At 37.5% G+C, this 19,924-nt stretch overlaps 1 protein-coding gene across 3 annotated transcripts in view; it reads left to right on the forward strand.

The window, feature by feature from the left end:
- The window catches only part of PKIB (cAMP-dependent protein kinase inhibitor beta), a 102,256-nt gene that overhangs the window by 69,020 nt on the left and 13,312 nt on the right, over window positions 1-19,924 (forward strand). Inside the window, exon 3 of one of the 3 annotated variants that reach the window (XM_030853558.3) lies at window positions 12,613-12,717. The exons of the other annotated variants lie outside the window; for them this stretch is intronic. Within the exon in view, the coding sequence (XP_030709418.1) occupies window positions 12,633-12,717 (85 nt within the window). The 5' untranslated portion in view covers window positions 12,613-12,632. The remainder of the gene's footprint in view (window positions 1-12,612; window positions 12,718-19,924) is intronic. 3 annotated transcript variants of the gene reach the window in all.

The following is a 19,924-nucleotide window of genomic DNA, read 5'->3' on the forward strand; positions in this document are numbered from 1 at the left end:
ATTTAACTAAGCCTCCTTCCATCCCAACAGTCCACTCTCAAGCAAGAGGGCTTTCCAGTCAAGGAGGTGAATGCTTTTATTTTTTTCATAAAGCCTTAGAAGAACGCAGAAATCACTTCTAAGCAAGGCTCAAGGTCACGATATGGACATATGCTTCCCTAATAGACTTTACAAGCAGAAACCTTCCCCTAACCACAGGAAGGCCTGACCTTCATCGAGTGCGGTAGCAGAAGGGCTGCACACACCCGAGAGGCTGGGCCTTTTCCCCTTACAGATTACACCCACCATATCCACTAGTGATATGATGTTAAAAAGTAGTTTTTATCCTTGAAAAAATTAGAAACCGTCATTATTGTGGGATAAGTACTGGCCCAGATGTCCAGTGACATGATGTCTAGACTTGATTCTGAAATTAACCAGATCTCCGTCATATCTGCAATCTGGTCTCTTCCTCATCTTTGAATTCAGGGTTGCTTTTTGTTTGTTTGTTTGTCTGTTTGCTTAATTTTTGTTTATTAATTTGCTGATGACCGGAGTTCCTTCTAGCCCCCAAATTCTCACATATTTCCAAGTTACTTATACATTGTCATTTTTTGGTTTCTCTTGACAGTCTGTAATGGCATTGATTCGTTTGACTCTGCATCAATTCCATTAATTTGTAAAATAGGAAAAAGAAACTAGATTAGGTATGCTGTGGTTAAGGTCACGTTGAGACTCATGAGTCTCGTGTAAAATGCTACATTTCAAGTTTTTAAATTAGCCTATTGAAATATTTCTATATATTTTTAAATTTGGAAAACATACTTATTAATCTTCACCCAGCTACTGAACTTCACAGGTCATTAAAAATGTGTTATGAGAAGTTAGTCACTTGCCCCCAGTTATAGATGGTGATAGAATTAGAAAATGAATCACATGTTTACATATTACCCTTAATTTTAAAAATGGAAGTTACCACTGGAATAAATTAAAGGGAGAGACAGCCAGATTGCAGCTAATATTTTAAAAGTGCAGTTTTAAGAATACTAAAAATTCTATTTACAGTTATAATTACTACTATGGATATGAAAAATAGAGATGAGAATGACTCAACATAAGTTTCTCAGATAAATCTGGAGGCAGGTTATAGAAAGGATTAAAAGAAAGAGAACACTCTTAAGCTCAAAAGAGTTTACCTCATGCATAGAATGCAGCAGCAAAATGGCCATTCTGCTTGGCCTCAGTTGAACAAATGCCTGTGGGGAAAAAATAGCGAAAATATTCTGCTTTGACAGGGCTAACTTATCTTAAATTAAAAGTACATCAAAGAAACATAGTGTTTCAGACTACAGAAAGCCTCCTGATTTAGAAGTTACTGGGAAACAGGTTTCAAATTTTAATCTTGGCAATTAAAATACTTTAAAATATGAAGACTATTCAAGTTAACAGATGATAGGTACTTCTGCTTTCTATCCATGCTTCAGAGAGGTTTTGCTGCGGAAAGTGACATAACACAAGTAGGTAAAGAACAAACAAGGAAACAAAAAAACCCCCAAACCTATGAACACTTGTATTGTTTTCATTGTTTCCACACCTGTGATAGGGGCTTCTGAAAATGCCAGAACACTTCACTCTCCGTACCCTATGAAGTATGATTATATATTGTCACTGTCCTGCACACCCCAGCGTGCAAAGTTTTGAGATTTTCAGAAACCTCAGTACTCGGGTGGAGTATGTAGCTTGGAATTTAAGAGTCAACACCCCTGAGACTGAAAGACTCAGGGACAGTTGCCTGGTGACACATGAGTAACATGAACCAGAGCACTCGTAGTTCAAATGAAACTAGAGCTGTCATATACATTCTGGATGGATTTTTCTTTAAGCTCACACTTTTCAGTAGAAGTAAAATTTTTTTAGTAAAATTTATCCATCTAGCTCAGAAAATTCCAAGTTTTGGGGGTTATTGCAACAAATACACCTAGTCCAGAGGTCTTAAAAGTGAAACAAATTGGCCTTTAAAATTTTATAAATGAATTAGAATAGCTTTAATCACTGCTTTCCCCTTTCTTTCCTGCCTATTTTTGTTAAATGATTGGGACGTTTATGTGGGTTTAAGTGTGTAAGGTAAGAGGAGTGAAAGAGGTAACAACTGAAAGCTACTTAATTACTAGAAATAAAACTGTAAGAATCTAAGTTCTCCTGCCTACACTGCAAATGAAAAATAAGGGCATACTTTAGTCGTTGAAGAAACATTGCATGACAGGGACTAGGAAAACTAAGCCTCAAAGAGGTTAAAGAATCTGTCCAACGTCATGCAATTTGTGGTACCAAGAGCACAGATTAGACTCCAACACCCCCACCAACCTTACAAACAGGCGGAAGATAAAATGCTGAGAATTCAGGAAAGTCTTTGCCCTGTCTTTCCCAAATACCACTCCTCTTCCATTAGCTAATTTCTGGAAGTGCCACAATTGACAGTTTGCTTCTTTGGTCGGAGACTTTGGAGTTTTCCTTGTAGGGAGCCACACATAGATCATGTTCCTGTGAAAAAATTAAGTAAATATTTTCCAAAAGCTGGTTTGGGTAGGATGAAGGGGAAGAGGACATTGGAAGGTCTATAGCAGGAGCAGGGCCTGGGGAGGAGAACAAGAGGAAATGGATGAAGGAAGACAGTGAAGGGTGCAAAGCATTTGGTCTGGAAGAGTCTGCAGTTGACCAGAGGTTAGATATATTGTTGTAATAAAATTGTACTCCAAGATGTGTTCATTTGTCCTATTATAAACAGCTGTTTTACATTGACCACATTTCAAAACATTACTTATGATCTTTTTTATTCAGGAGGTGCACATCTATAAATGATGCTCCTCCCAAATATAGTTGAATTAAATGAGATCTTCTTCAATCTTGACTTTTTCTTAGTCCATTTTTTTTACAATCTCTTTGAGAGACTGAAAGAGATATTTTAGTCAATATCATCCAGGATGTTCTGACCTCTCAAAATGACTCTCCAGGGTCAACAAGCTTTGGTGAGTAGTTCTTTCTGCTATTTTTAATGTATCCATGTATTTATCCATGCTTCCTTTTCGCTTCACTTTACCCCTGCTAGTGAGGATCTTTGAGAATTTTCTGTAATTATTCTACTCTTCAGATCATTACAAACAGAGTCAGCTTTGTAGTGTTTTCTTCAGTTATTTTAATTATGATGAATTTGGGGGAATTTTTCTCTACTAAAAGTCACCATTATCCTTAATCAAATGTCAAAGGATAACAATAAAAATCTGATGTGAAATGGATCAAAGTGGCAGGATGACTCGAAAGGTCTTTCTTGGCTCAGGAACACTGCCAGCCTAGGGTTTAAAGCAGCAATGCTTAAAATGCCAACACAGAGCACTTTTATCAAATTCAGTAACGTAAGCTTCCTATCTGCACAGACAGGATCTGCAGATGAGGTGGACTGCACAGTTAGATCGATGTTAAGTTAACCCAAAAAGCACTCATTGAACGCCTACTAGCCACTGTCCACACTTAGACCCCATTTGTTCTTGCCACCCTAGAGGTGTGATCTTCTGCGAGTAAAACAAGTCACCAACATAGAACATTTAGCGAAAACCATATTAAACTAGTTTAGTGGTGAACTTCAGGGTTGGTTATTGGAGTAAAAGGTGAAAGAGCCTGCCCAGGGGATGACTGATGTAACCAAGGCCATCAGTATGTGTCCTGATAGAGCAAGTCGGGACAAAGTTAGTTTTATAATTTAATTTTTAATTTACTACAAGGTAATTTTAATAAGGTCGAAGATTGGATGTGTAGATCTCCAAAGCTGTGTGCATGTGTTGGTATACTTTGCTAAAACCACCAGTAAACAGTCCATCCTTTTGGGTGATACATACTCTTAGACCCTGAAGCAACATCATTTATAGATTTTTTTCAGTGTATTATTAGAGAAAGATGGAGAAGAATCTGACCTAACCTTTACTCCAGTTCAGTTATTCTCAGACTTGTGTGGGAGTAAGAATCTTCCAGAGTGTTTGCAATACATATGGTGTCAAACACACAGGATTCAAGGTTCTAGGGAAGGCACTGGGAACCTGTATTTTTAACAAACTTCCCATGTGAGTCTTCTGAGCAGGCAGGTTTGGGAAACACTGCTCTAGTTCATCTGGCATAAGATTAATTTTAGGTAAATAGGCTTTTTACCCACCCTCTCTTCCTCTATTTCTCCCGCTCTCCCCCATTAGAATTTTTTTTTAATCTTAAGCGCTAATTTGCTTTAAATTCACTGTGTTAGTCTCCAGGCATAGGCAAGCTAACAGTTTTCCCAGAGACCTCATGTTTTTTGCCTGCTTTTTCCCACAAGTTAATCAAGCGTTAAGGTGAAAAATCTAGTTCTTCTCTGTGGAGTGGCTCATACAAAGAAGAATTAAGTTACACTGCCTGGTGTCAGAATGTAATATGATTACATTGGCAAAGCTATAAAAAGAAATATCCAAACCTCATAAAAAAAAATTCAAAAGAGGTCACTGTTAGAGCAGATGGATGAAGCAGAGTGCTTGATCATTTAGTAGTTACTGAGCTAAAAGTATATTCAGGCCAAGGTGTATACAGCTAGGGCGGCTGGGAGAAGATCACCAAATCATAATTACAGCTTTCAAGGGTAGAGTTCAGAATTTTACAGTAAAATGCATGTTTATTTGTATAAAATGAAAAATTAAAAATGTATAAAGGTGACTAAAAGATCTGGTAAATACAGTGCAGTCAACTGTCAGTTACCCCTATGGAATGTAATAGTGGGTTTCCTTTGCTACATTCTTTGGGGTCTTCTCTAAGTAATCAGAAAATGTCTTTGCATAAAGTGCAAACTTCTTTGCAGTTTTTGGTTAAAATATGAAAAGAAAAAGTACAGCAAAAATTTAAGTCTAAAATTAAACCAAAAAAAATCTTAGAATCGTTTTTTTTTAATTTTTTTTAACATCTTTATTGGAGTATAATTGCTTTACAGTGCTGTGTTAGTTTCTGCTTTGTAACAAAGTGAATCGGCTATACATATACATATACATATATCCCCATATCTCCTCCCTCTTGCGTCTCCCTCCCACCCATCATAAATGGGTGTTGAATTCTGTCAAAAGCTTTTTCTGCATCTATTGAGATGATCATGTGGTTTTTATCCTTCAGTTTGTTAATATGTTGTATCACATTGATTGATTTGTGTATATTGAAGAACCCTTGCATTCCTGGGATAAACCCCATTTGATCATGGTGTATGATCCTTTTAATGTGCTGTTGGATTCTGTTTGCTAGTATTTTGTTGAGGATTTTTGCATCTATGTTCATCAGTGATATTGGACTCTAGTTTTCTTTCTTTGTGACATCTTTGTCTGGTTTTGGTATCAGGGTGATGGTGGTCCCATAGAATGAGTTTGGGAGTGTTCCTCCCTCTGCTGTGTTTTGGAAGAGGTTGAGAAGGATAGGTGTTAGCTCTTCCCTAAATGTTTGATAGAATTCGCCTGTGAAGCCATCTGGTCCTGGGTTTTTGTTTGTTGGAAGATTTTTAATCACAGTCTCAATTTCAGTGCTTGTGATTGGTCTGTTTATATTTTCTATTTCTTCCTGGTTCAGTCTCGGAGGGTTGTGCCTTTCTAAGAATTTATCCATTTCTTCCAGGTTGTCCATTTTATTGGCATATAGTTGCTTGTAGTAATCTCTCATGATCCTTTGTATTTCTGCAGGGTCAGTTGTTACTTCTCCTTTTTCATTTCTAATTCTATTGATTTGAGTCTTCTCCCTTTTTTTCTTGATGAGTCTGGCTAATGGTTTATCAATTTTGTTTATCTTCTCAAAGAACCAGCCTTTAGTTTTATTGATCTTTGCTATTGTTTCCTTCATTTCTTTTTCATTAATTTCTGATCTGATCTTTATGAATTCTTTCCTTCTGCTAACTTTGGGTTTTTTTGTTCTTTCTCTAATTGCTTTAGGTGTAAGGTTAGATTGTTTATTTGAGATGTTTCTTGAGGTAGGATTGTATTGCTATAAAGTTCCCTCTTAGAACTGCTTTTGCTGCATCCCATAGATTTTGGGTTGTCGTGTTTTAATTGTCATTTGTTTCTAGGTATTTTTTAATTTCCTCTTTGATTTCTTCAATGATCTCTTGGTTGTTAAGTACTGTATTATTTAGCCTCCATGTGTTTATATTTTTTATAGATTTTTTCCCTGTAATTGATATCTAGTCTCATAGCCTTGTGGTTGGAAAAGATACTTGATACAATTTCAATTTTCTTAACTTTACCAAGGCTTGATTTGTGCCCCAAGATATGATCTATCCTGGAGAATGTTCCATGAGCACTTGAGAAAAATGTGTATTCTGTTGTTTTTGGATGGAATGTCCTATAAATATCAATTAAGTCCATGTTGTTTAATGTATCGTTTAAAGCATATGTTTCCATATTTATTTTCATTTTGGATTATCTGTCCATTGGTGAAACTAGGGTGTTAAAGTCCCCTACTAGTTATTGTGTTACTGTCGATTTCCCCTTTTATGGCTGTTAGTATTTGCCTTATGTACTGAGGTGCTCCTATGTTGGGTGCATAAATATTTACAATTGTTACATCTTCTTCTTGAATTGATCCCTTGATCGTTATGTAGTGTCCTTCTTTGTCTCTTGTAATAGTCTTTATTTTAAAGTCTATTTTGTCTGATATGTGAATTGCTACTCCAGCTTTCTTTTGATTTCCATTTGCATGGAATATCTTTTTCCATCCCCTTACTTTCAGTCTGTATGTGTCCCTAGGCCTGAATTGGGTCTCTTGTATACAGCATATGTATGGGTCTTGTTTTTGTATCCATTCAGCTAGTCTATGGCTTTTGTTTGTAGCATTTAATCCATTTAGAGGACTTGTGCCTGTGTTCTGGTGGATGAGCCTGGATCTTGTCTTTCTGGTGGGCAGGACCGCATCTTACTCTTCTGCCATCTTGAAGGTCTCCCCAAAATCTTAGAATCTTTAAACAAACATTTATATTGACCTTTTACTATTTTCAGTGAATTCTGCTAATTGTTGTGACATGGAAGAAAAGTTGCGAGGTAAAACTAACACAACTAAACATAACAATAATTAAGTTATAGATGAAATTACACCATAAGCAATAGGAATTTGCTTCCATGTTATTCTGTAAAAGGATTTTAAGGCATCTGAATGTGTGTGTTCACAGGTTATATAATTATACTATGTAGGTATATTATGTAATAGTTAATAAGAAGTATAAAGAAAACAAGAAGTAATTTTTACTCAAACTTGTGTATGTTATTTCAATCACATGATCTTCATTTTTATGATTCAAAATTGAGTTAAAGTTTCATAACACATGAATTGAACAATGTCTTGAGTTTGGTTTAATGTTTTGGAGAATATGTTGATCAAGGAGAGAAAATATGCATATGGTAGTAGCATAGTAGGTGAGCTCTTAAGTGGGTCCTGGATCCCTAACTTCATTACTCTAGTTATTTTTATTCTATTCTAATCTCTTCCAAATTTATAAGGCCTATGATTCTATTGGGGTGGCCTAAAAGTTCATTTGGGTTTTTCCATAAGATGTTACAGGAAAACATGAATGAACTTTTTGGCCAGCCCAATAGAGGGGCAGCAATATAATGAAATAATTAAAAGACCATGTTTTGGAATCACACATAACAGGACTTTAGATCGTAATTTAGAGACAGTTCCTAATATTTGGAAGACAAAATTTCAGTTGTCTCATTTGAATTATGGAGATAATCCTCCCCCCCTTCTGTATCTCTGATGTTTGTTATAAGGATTAAATAAAATAATGTATATGAAGCAATTCACTACCTTGCTAAGTAAGGACTCTACTAAGAGTAGCTGTTTTAAATGCATATATATGATAATTATTTTAATTATCAACTAAGGTTTCTTTACTCCTTTCTACTTCCTTTAATGCTTTCTATAGACACTATTCACTGAGGAGTCATATACATTATCTAGGTTAAAAGTTCGCTTAACTTTTTGATTAGCTTTTTAAAATGAAAACAAAGAGCAAAGTTTTGCAAGTCAAAGTTATCTCTAGAAAATAACTTGACTTTTTGAGAGCAAAAGCTTTTTTTGAGCCATCTGAGACTAGAGAACAGAGAACAGACCTTAGAGTGAGAGAGAGTATATGATGACATAAGAGTTCCTTTTGGTATTTCTGGGAGGGAAGGGAATCACTAACTAGCTGGTAGGAGAAGAATTCAAGATGTGAGGAGACCCTAGGCAATGTCTGAGTCTTTGGGATGGTGCCCAGGACTCAATGAATTGAGCCAGAGGAGGCTTAAGCAGTAGAAATTTGAATGGGGTTAGGAAATCCAAGTGTAGAAAGGACTAGGTCTTAATTCCCAGGGAAACTGAGCATTTTAAAGAAGTTCCATATCCTGTATAACCTTAGAAAGAGAAGCAATGGTGAGCTTCAGCAGATGGGCCTGAGTGCTGCTTCATGGAGTTCCCACGCCCTCAGAGGGGTGCAGGAGAGACTGAAATGACCTCAAGAAGAACACAGAGTGCTTTAAATAGGCCATGGACCCTAAATATTCTGAGGTTGGAACAAAGAGCATACAGCTGCACTTACCTCTAGTTGAGGTTATAGTTGTACCTGAGACAGCAGCAGTAGATCCCAGTGTACAGTGATGAAACAGGACAAGCTGCAACTCAGTGAGGGTCAGCATGGGCACAAAACGTACGTGAACCTGATGCCTTGTCCTCCTTATACTTACCGTTCCCTTTCAAGAGGGAAAGGAAAGTGGTATTGGTGGTAGGGTATTTAAATTGACTCCTGTTTACCCCATTGGTGAAAGAGGGATTCCCACCCTAGGGTTATGGGGATGGCTAATACATGACACCTGGCACTGGACAGGCGAGATCAGATGAAATGGACAGCCGTTTATTCATCATATATACTCACAGCCTGGGGAAGAGGACACCATGCAGGGCCACACAGGGGATACACTTGGGAACAAAGTGAACAACCAGGGCTGTGAGAGGCAGGCTTTGCAGTAGTAAGGGTGGGGTGCTTCTTGGTCCCTGTGGGAGGATATGATTGGCTTGTTTGAATAATTCTGCTACTCGGAGATGAGCAGGAATTGTGCCTGATGCCTTTAATAAGGAGGGTGTTTGGCTAGGGGATGTTACCCATGGGAACTGAGTGGGAAAGGGAACTTGGGTTAGGCCATTCGAGACCTATTTTATCAAATGTCAAGGCACCACATTATACTAATCCTTAATTTTTGGTTTTGTGCCACAAGTGACCCCTTGATCCCTTGACATCAGTTTAAACCTTGGTGATGACTGAGACTTTTAGGGAACAAAGTAGGCACCTGACCAGGAACTTTAGAGGTGTCCCCATTTGCAATCAATAAAGGCAATTGAGAGGTCCGTGTGGCATTGGTGTAAGGAGTAGGTATCTCCAGGAGGTGAGCAAGAATTTTCCACTTTGTGACGAATAGGAATTCTTTAAGAAACCCATGAAGGCTTTCAATTTCACCAGCTGCCTGGAGCTGACTGCCTGGGGCCCCAGGGGAGGTGGAAGTTTGACTGAATGTCTTCTTCAAGAGCCCAGCACTGTGTATTCTGGAAGTGAAATGAGTGTCTTGGTCACTCTTGGTAGTATCTAGAACTCCAAAGAGGATACAGAGCATCCTGCAGAGGACTTGTATCGTGGCCTTAGTATATGTAATCTGTTACCTTGATTTATTCTGAGTAACTGTGGAGCAAGAGATTCCTGGAGTTCTTTACCCCAAAGGGGGCAACTCTTAGGTCATGGCCTGAGAACTTGTAAAGATGTATAGATGGCATCAAATGTCGATTGCCTGAAGTGTGCCAGTTGTACTGACTCTTGGGTCCTATCTTTTATCAGGGACATTTTGGTTAAATGATGAGAAGGAGTAGCTCTTCTCCGAGCTCCATCATTTATCATGGTGGCACCAGCATTAGTAAAGTGTAGAGACTTCCATTTCTGTCCATTCAGTTGATCCCCAAAAGGCTCCCCAGGTATCAGAGGACTCTGGGATAGGGGTGACCTCTTCTAGCATAGGGGTATTAGTGAAGGGACTGAGAACAGGGGAGGCCACCCCCTCCAACAGAGGAAATGTGCCAGAAGGCCCAGGTGTGACTCCATCTTGTAGCAAGGAAGGCTCAGGAGCCATGCCTCAAGCTGTTGAAGTGCTGCTTGGATAACTCAAGGCATAGTGGGTAGCTGGGCACAGAGGGTTGCAGGCTCAAGGTTTGTGATAGCCTCTATTTCCAGAAGAGGCCAGTATGTGGCTATCCTGATGGTGTATAGTGCCAGGCTGAGAAGGGCAGTTTCTTGCGTCAGAAGTCCATGGGCAACTTACAACCTTCATAGGTGGTCCAGAGACTCCAGGAGGCAAGAGAGGAGGTTGCTATAGCTACAGTAAAGAGGGCTCTGAGGGCGCAAACTAGAGTGCTTGTTGATTTCAATTTGGACAGATTTCTAGAGCCTTTTTTGGAAGGAGTCCCCTTTGAGGTAGGCTCATTTAGAAGAAACAGCATCAAAGACATTAAGTAAAATTTGTAAATGAGGAATATGTTGCCTCCAGAACCTAAAAGGGGCTAAAAGTTGTTGAATTTGTACTGACCTTGTGGTTGCTGAGAGGGTCAATACCTGTTTCATGACAATGTCAGAGAACCTTCAATTTACCAAGTAACTTTCAGAAATTTAATGGAAGTGGCAGGGCCTTGCACTATGTGTGGGACAATGGTTCATCCCCCTTTTGGGAGCTCCTTTGTGAGTATTTGTATGTCTTTAATGAGTATGTCAAACAAATCTCCTTGGAGGAGGATGTCATTGATGTAATGTCATATCTGGAGAAAGGTGGATACAGTTAAGATTTGGCCTGTGGAGATTGTGTGCAATGGCAAGGATGCTGAGGTATCCCATGGGTATCCTTGTAAAGGTGGATTGTGTCCCTTCAGTGGTAAAGGCAAACTGTGGCTGAGAGGCTGTTGAACTAGGCATTGTACAGAACTTATTAGCCTAATTTATAGCAGCAAAATATAGACCGGTTGCTGATTGGATGGAGTCAGCAACTTTAATAATTAAGTTGTTGGGTACAGAGGCCTTAATGGGATGGGACCATGGCTTTACAGTTGCAGCAATCCACTATGGGGCACCATTCTTTTGTTTCAGGTTTAACAGGCCAAATAGGGCTGTTAAATGCAGAAACAGTGGGAATAACAACCCTTCACTCAGTTCCTCTTATAAAACAAGTTTTAATACTGGAAGACCCTGTTTTAAATTACCTTGAGTCATGTTAACTATTTTAACTGGGGGAAGGGGTGGGGAAGGTCATGGGTTCTCATTTTGTCAAACCAATTTGTAAGTGTCAAAGACTTAATTTAATTTTCATTTATTTTTCATTGGGTCAGAGTATCCATGCCCATGCCCAAGGGATATTTTAGAGCGATGAGTGCTATAACCATGGAGAATTTAAGCAAGACAGAGTTCTGATGGTTAAGGTGAAGCATGCCTATTTGTCCTCTTTTATATTCAGTAACTCCCATAGGTAAATACTCCATTATGGGGGATATGATGTTTAAATTAATGGAATTCCCAGGTATAATTGTAATTTTAGCCCTAGTATTGGTTAAAGCCATAAATGTTTGCCACTTGGTGAATTTCAGCAGATATTAGAGTTAATTCAAAGCCTATATGGAGAGGCACAGAAGGCAATCAGTGAACCTTCATCATCTGCTATATAAATTCGTTCAGTAAATTTTGTATTTTTAATTGGGTCAAATTGTGGGCCTTTGTTTTAGGTTGTTGTTTTCTTAGTGTCCTCCTCCCTGTATCCAGGTTTCTTCCTTTCCGTATTTTGTTTATCTTATTATTGTTTTTGGTCACTGGATATACCTGCGGGGGGGATCCTCTCTACCCTGATTATATTTATAAGTTGCTTCCTCCAGAGACCCTCAAATTAGTATTGACAGAGTTAGCAATGGTTGATTTATATGATCTAAAGACCCTGGGCCTAGATTGGGTTTGAATCTGGCACCACAAGGGCACCATGAGTATTTCCCTATAATCCCGAGAATTAGAATCTTTGTTGCAACAGACATAAGCAGCAGAGTGTTGCGGGAAGAAGTGCTGGGCCTACAGCCCAGACTTGATGGATCAAAACCATCCTCTGCTACAGTCCCTTTCCTATCATGTGAGCTTCCTGTCTTGTTTTTCCTTTTCTTCCTCTGTACAAATTTCCTGGGAATATTTTGGGTTTCTAGCCATGTAAAGTTAAAGTTTTCAGCTGTGTCTGCACTATCACCTGTGGTGCAGACCTTCTGGGTGGTTATGGGGAAGGTTCAGGAGCTTAATGGCCTCCCTCATCAGTGAGCATCTCTTCCTCCAGGGAATGACAGTATCCCTGGGATAAGAGTCCACATCTAGTAGAGTCATTTTGCCTATGACTTGGATGGAGACCATAAGGCCCATGATTGCAAGCTTAGCCCTTTGGTATTCTGGAAAGCAGGAGTGCTAGGCAAAGCCTAGGTGCATTAGCAATGGGATTTACATTAGGAGAGCAGTCAAGTACCAAATGCTCCTTCCTCCTGTTCCCTTTTTTTTTTCATCAGCCCCTGGGCCACAGACCACCATGGATGTGCACCTCGATAACCCTGGGGGTCAGGAGAGCACAAGCAACAGCGGCAAGGAAAGCAGCAGCACAGGAAACCAGCAAGGTCACTACCCTTTCATGAACAAAAACACCAACCAGGATGCCATGCTTAATTTTGTGCGGGGTGGCAGGCTCCTTCTTGTTACAGACGTCACAAAAGTTTGTCTCTGGGCCTGTTCCAGAGGTGCACAGTTACAAACGATGTCTGTGGAGCTTCTCCAAGCAGCCAGGGACAGTCACCAGGCTAGACTCAGTGACCTAGCTTGACCTTGGTAAACAAGACTGAAGCACTGACTAGTTATCGTGCTGCGTTTTCACTGCCTTTACAGGTGGGAGCCTCAGAGACCAACTGCCAAACACAGGCTAAACCTGACAGCACCATTGTGCTGGGTATAGTCAATTAACAATTCTATTATACTAGTACACAGCACCCTAAAAGGTAGGATAAAATATTTTCAAAACTCTTTTTAAATGAACGTTTGTATTGGCAAATAAGAGAATACTTCATAAACCCAGAACAATGAGAAACCATGTATCTAGAGGCAGGTGAGTACTGTACTCAGAGGCTTCCCTGGGTTCCCTAGTGACTCACAACTTTTGTTTTAAAGAGCTGTTATCTGCGGACAAGGAAAGAAACTTTTAGGACCCACTCAAGTTGGGAAATCAGCTTAAGTCTTAGTCTGTTCAATGGGTAATATGGCAACCCCTAACCTTCAAAGGAAGACAGTAAGAATACTTACCAGTCTTGGCCTTGCCTTGGGTGGTAAAGAGGAAAGGGCTGTCCTGATCATTTATTACCAAAAGTGGAACCTCACACAGGTCTGCAGCTCTGTAGTCTGTCTAGTCTGAAAAATTCCATGCTGAGAATTTAAAGCTAACGAATTTGGTAGTTCCCCAGACACCCAGTGGAGGCAAATTCAGAGCCTGTTTAGAGGAAAATACTTTAAGTCAGGTCTCACATAATTTCAAGGAAAAAGTTTTAAAAAACATGAGCTTACAACCCAGAATTATAAAACATGCAGGGAAATAAGCCACCGTGAGAGAGATTCTACATAAACAATAAATAACAGGATCAACTAGTATAAAGAATTCAGGTATTGGAATTACTTATATAGCATTTAGAAACATAGGTTTAGTATATTTGAAAAGAATAAATGAGTATATTTAAATTATGTGTAACTAAGGAATAAGATACTATAATACAATGAAGCAGACTTGAAAAAGAGCCAGATTGTCTAAAACTGAAAAATGTAATAATTAGAAATTACAATTTGGTGTATAGCTTATACAGCAGATTAGATGCAGATGAAGACAATATATATGTCTAGATGTATGTTTATTTATTATAAGAAGTTGGCTCATGCTTTTATGGAGACTGAGAAATTCCAAGCCCTGTAGTCAGCAAGCTGGAGACCCAGGAACTGATGGTATAGTTCTGGTCCAAGTCTGAAGGCCTGAGAAGCAGGAGGGCTGATAATGTAAGTTCCAGTCAAGTCTGAGTCTGAAGATAGGGAAACATGTATGGATGTCTTAGAAAACAGTCAGGCAGAAAGCGTATTCTCTCTGACTCAGCCTTTTGTCCCATTAAGGCCTTCAGTGGATTAGATTATATTGGAGCAGGCAATCTGCTTTACTCGGTCTATTGATTCAAATTTTATCCAGAAACACCCTCATAGACACACTCGGAATAATGTTTAAGCAAATATCTCTCAGTACCCTGTTGCCTAGTCAAGTTGACACGTAAAATTAACCATCACAATCAGCAAACGTCCCGACAACAAAAAAGAGATAAAGGAGGATAGTATCATGAAGTGCTTGTAGAATGTAACTTCAACCTAGAGTGGTATACCTTGCAAGAATGAAGATAAAATAGTTTTTTTCAGACATGAAAAAACCAATGATCACCCCCTGCAAAAATTCCTAAAGGCTGGATTATATCCAGGAAAAAGGGGGAATTATGTCACAATTGCAACGTGCAAAAAAGAACATTGTGGAACTGTGTTATTATGGATATATTGAAGAATGTAATTCTTAAGATGTGCTAAAATATTAGACGTGAAAGTGTCGTGTTAGCAGCTTGCTTTCAGTTGGTTGAACGAGAATTGTGTGTGTGTGTGTGTGTGTGTATGTTTAGAGAGAGAGATTAAATATAGCAAATTGTTAACAATTGTTGAAATCAAGTGGAGGTTATACCTTGTTCTTTCAACTTGTATGAAAATATTTAAATACAAGATTCACAGGAATACACCATAACTTGAAGCCATTTATTTACTAATCCTAGAATTTTATTGTATTCATATGTAGTCATATATTAAGCACCATTTTTTCCATGATTGACAACCTTCCCATCAATATCTAGTTTCCTGTCTGTGAATCTTCGAAGTCCACCAGCAACAGTTAAACCCTTGCCATAGTTACAAGAGATCACATTAGTAGTTACTCCCTTTGTCACAAATCAAGGAACCATATGTATATGTGTCTATTTCTGGAATGTCTATTTTATTCTATTTTTCTATTTGTCTATCCTTGAAGAATACCACACTATCTTAGTAACTCATATACTGTAATGAATTTTCATGTCTGAAAGTATAAATTCTGAAACTTTGTAATGAATCTTCAGAACTGATGGTGCCCTATCTTTTCTTTTTTAAAAAAGAAGCTATTCTTGGTCTGTGCATTTACAGATACTTTTTGTAAAGCGCTTATCCCTCCTATTATGGTGGGTTTGCTTACAAATGTCCCTTTTTAATAGCCTTCTAATCTCCTTCACTTCAGTTTTCAAACAGTGCATCTAGTACACATCCTTATTATGTGACTTAGAAAGTTTCATGGTTCCCCAGGGCTCACAGGAATAAATACAGTATCCTTTATAATAAAATTCATTTCATTGCAACTTGGGTTCTAGTTATGACCATGGTCCAACTTATTTTTCCAGCTCTATATGGCATAATACTCTATTATAGCCCCATGTTTCCTTTTCCTTTATTTGTAATTTGCCTTCTACACTCCCATCTTCATGATTTAGCTAAAGATTTCTTTGGCTTGGTAAAGCCTTTTTATTTTCTTTCTACCCTCTCAAATATTAAGGCCCAATATGTGTTCCACAGCTTCTGTGAAGTCTCTCTTAATAGCCCCCAAATTCAATAACATTTCTACATTTTATAGTATTTTCATTTATACCACTTATTTAAATATATCATATATTGACTTCTATTTTTACATTTCTTTTAATGGTGTGTATTTTATTTGTATATTAGGTCACAGACTTTTCCAGAGTGAAGACCTTGTATTACGCTTCTTTTGTGTATCCCCACTGTGTCTATCACGGTCTTTAGTCTTATTTGGCACTACTTACCCAGAATTCTGCACTGAGTTAAGGATATATTAGATGCTTAGTAACAATTGGTTGAATGAAGACTGAGTCTTTCTTCAACAAATATTTGGTGAGGTGTAATAGAAGGAGCAAGGAATGAGGTGTCAGATATTGGATTGACCGTAAGTTCTGTTACGGAAAAAACCCAAATGAACTTTTTGGCTAACCCAATAAAATGGGTTCTGGTTGTGCTCTGTCACTTGCTAGCTGGATTGCTTGTAGCCAAATCATTTTACTTCTATGATCCTCAATTTCCTCACCTTTAAACTGAAGACAATAATGACTTCCCTACAGCACAGAATCTCATAAGCTTATTCTCATTAAAAGCCTTTAAAACAGTACTCAACACGTTTGTGCCATTTTTAATATTATAAAAATCTTCATTATAGAAAATTTGGAAAACACAATCAAGTTCAAAGAAAACATTTATAGTAATACTACCAAGAAAGGACTACTGCTAAAATTTTGGTATATTTCCCTTGCCATGTTTTTCTGTGCATATATTTTTAAAATTTGTATTATGTGTATATATATATACATTTATGTGTAGGTTTTTTAACGTTTTTATTTGTTATGTCAGTTGAATATATTTTAGACACAATTTTTCATGAGGACTTTTTTCTTTTGAGCTTATATAATAAATAAATATAATAACAGAAACTTTTTATTTTTAAAAAGTTTTCTGTAAAAGTTAAATGCATCCATATAAATAATTTTACTTCTATTAACTTAATTGTAGGTTAATACCAATATACATAATTTGATGAACAAAAATATTTCAGTGGTATGATTTTTCTTTCTGAAGTATTTGCTATTTGGGAATTTGTTTTGCCCATATGACCCAGAAAATCCTCAAAACAACTTTAAAATTTTTGCCACTGTGATTTTGATTGAATATTGGGCTTAATAAAACTCTACAGTGATTTCTTCTCCTGCGAAGAAAAATAAAATACTGAAGAGAACTTAGAGAACAAATCAGGGCTTGAAAAGGCTCAATTATTTTCCCCCTTTTCTCAGTTGGAAGAAAAAAAAAGATGAAAATTAAATTCATTCAAAAAGACGCTAAGAGACATCCCAAAGAATTTTTCTTTAAATTGAGGAAATAGAAGAAAAAGACACTACTGGGACTTTTAAAGTTGTGTACACTTACAAAAGCCTTTTACCTATATATTAACTTTATTCAGTTTAATTAAGGAAAGGTTTGTGAATGATTTCAGTCCTTAGCCATGTCCCTTACTTTTGCTATTGCATTTGGCTTTTGGCTGTGCATATTTTATAGGCGGTATATATCCTGAAATTTTAGCTTTCTAGAAATTTTTCTTTTTTCAAAACTTTTACTAAAAATTTAGAATTATCTTGGCCTGGAAAAGATTGTAGTTTTAAGATATAATAGCAACATGATATAAAATAAAAATAATCTGACTTCAAAATACATACTTATAAGACATGTATGTGATATGCTTGTGTATGTGAACACTGAAAACCTTCTGGAAGGATATGCACCAGAATTATAACAGTGCTGTCACTGGATAATGGGATATAAGGCAATTTGTTTTCTCTCTTTTATGCTTTTCAGAATCGTCATTTTACCCCAATAATGAACATGTATTATTTTCTTATGCAAAAAGAAAAGAATTCATTTTGAAAAAGAAAAATGAAAAGATAATTGTTCCATTCAATAAACAAACTTTATAGAGTACCTACTAAGTGCCAGGCATAGCTTTAGTGCATAGATCAGTGAAAAATCCACAGAAAGCCTTTGTAGAGCTTGCATCCCAGTAGAGGGAGACAGTAAACAGCAAGTACAATCCTAGTAAGTTATAATTATAATATGTGTTGGAAGCTACTAAGAGCTCAGGGAAAGGAGAGAGAGGCAAGGACTCTCAGGAGCTATGGGTAGGAACACCATTTAATGGGGTGGTCAGGACAAGCCTCACTGAGAAAGCAGAGCTCTCTCACATGATCTTTTGCGACCCTTCTTTCCTCACCATGTTATGTCATTATGTTGTTACGCAGTTGAAGAATTCTTTTTCAGGCATCACGAAGAAATTGAGAATTTCAATCCCATATTACCTATTAAGGAAACACTTAAACAGGGTTTGTGCTGAAAGTATATGGGGAGTTCACCTTCTGGGAGAAACTCTCTAATGAACAGTGTAAGGGAGATGTGGCTTTCCGCAACAGGTGGCTTATCTGGTACAGCTGTTGCAGAAAAGTAGCCAACTCTGAGGGGTGTGTGTGTGTCTGTGGGGCTGGGTTGGTCAATGGGGAGGTGGAAGGGAGGTTGTAAATAATTTTTTTTTTAATGTTCTTTCTGTTTTTAAACACCAAGTTTCTGGCAAGGTCTCAGTGTTAATCTTTTTTTGTCTTTGTAACTCACATCATCAGAGGCTGTCTGCAGAGCCACATCAACACCATAGTTTAACAGGGTAATTGATGTTCATAATGATAATCTATTATAGTGCCTATAAATTAATATGACTGATTTCTAAACAAATTTCATTTGTGTAGTTGTTAACCAAGCACATTTATATTCATTAGTTCGACTCCAAGGTAGTAGAATAGGTAATATTAATCTTACTTCTGATAAATGTGGAAACAATTAACTGAGAAGCCTTTCTGGAAGTCGAAAGTCTATTAGAAGGCAATGCAGGATTCAACATCAGGGATGTACACTTTTAGGTGGACAGACTTTTCATTGCTCCATATGGACTGCTTAACAAACATAAGGACTAATTTAAAGACACTCATCCCAAGGGTGTACTGATGTAGTTCAGTAATGCTGTCACTGCTCAAAACTGCTTTGAAATCTTCAGAAAACTGAAAATTCAGTTTTCTTCTGAATATATGCAAATCTAAATTACTTAAGGAGGCTTTGAAAAGAAACTGAAGTGCAATGAAAGAGATGGGCGAACAAATGGGACACACAGTTGGTAATTAAGAACTATAGTTAAAAACTGTAAAATATAATGCTGCCTTTTAAAAATAATATTTTATCATTATATTATATATGAATATAAAATGAACTGCACTTACGAAGTCACAGAAATATTCTGAGAGGTGGAATAAATATGTAGCTCCCTAAAGTTCCTTTGAAGGATGTGGTGCACATTCACATGTATGTTAATAAAAAGAGTTCTGTTGTTTTGTATCACACTGCATTTTTCCTTTTGAAGACAGATAAGCATATATGCTATGAAGTTTTCTGAAATAAAAGCATGTAATTGAAAGTGTCCATGCTTAAGATACTGCTTTAAATTACCTTTAAATTGGAAGAGTAATTATGGGACTATTTTTTGTCATCAGTGGGTCACTCTCGACAGTAATCGTAGGCAAAGAAAATAAGCCCAGAGGATAAAATGGCTTTATTTTTCCGCTTGTTGAGCATGAAAATGGTAAAGGAGAATTAAGACGATAGGATCTGGTCTTTTAAAGTATTAGAGGATTGCATATTTGTACAAGGGAAGCCTGATGAATTATATGTAACTGACTTCAGGTTGGCAAGTCTATTCACAGCAGACATTTGGTCCTTTCCAAAGCTCCACGAGACATTTGGTCCATGTCTAAATATCCTTGAAATTTAGTCCTATACAAATCATCTATGAGCATATTTGGTCCATGCCAAATGGTTTTGGACATGACCAAATATCAAGACCAAATAAATGTCTCCATGGATGTTTTGGAAAGGACCAAATATAAACAAATATCAAGGACCTTTTGGTGTAGAACAAATGTCTTGTGGATGTTTCAGACAGGATTGAGTGGTCCTGCATGCAAGGCTGTTGACAGTTTAACGTATATGGATCTTTTCCAGAGAGGACTGGTGTCTGGAGAGTATAACTATCCAGATGCTCTGGATGAGGGTGGTTCTATAAGGGTTTGTGCTTTAACTACTGTT

Source organism: Globicephala melas, chromosome 14, assembly GCF_963455315.2.
Source record: "Globicephala melas chromosome 14, mGloMel1.2, whole genome shotgun sequence".
Taxonomy (NCBI): domain Eukaryota; kingdom Metazoa; phylum Chordata; class Mammalia; order Artiodactyla; family Delphinidae; genus Globicephala; species Globicephala melas.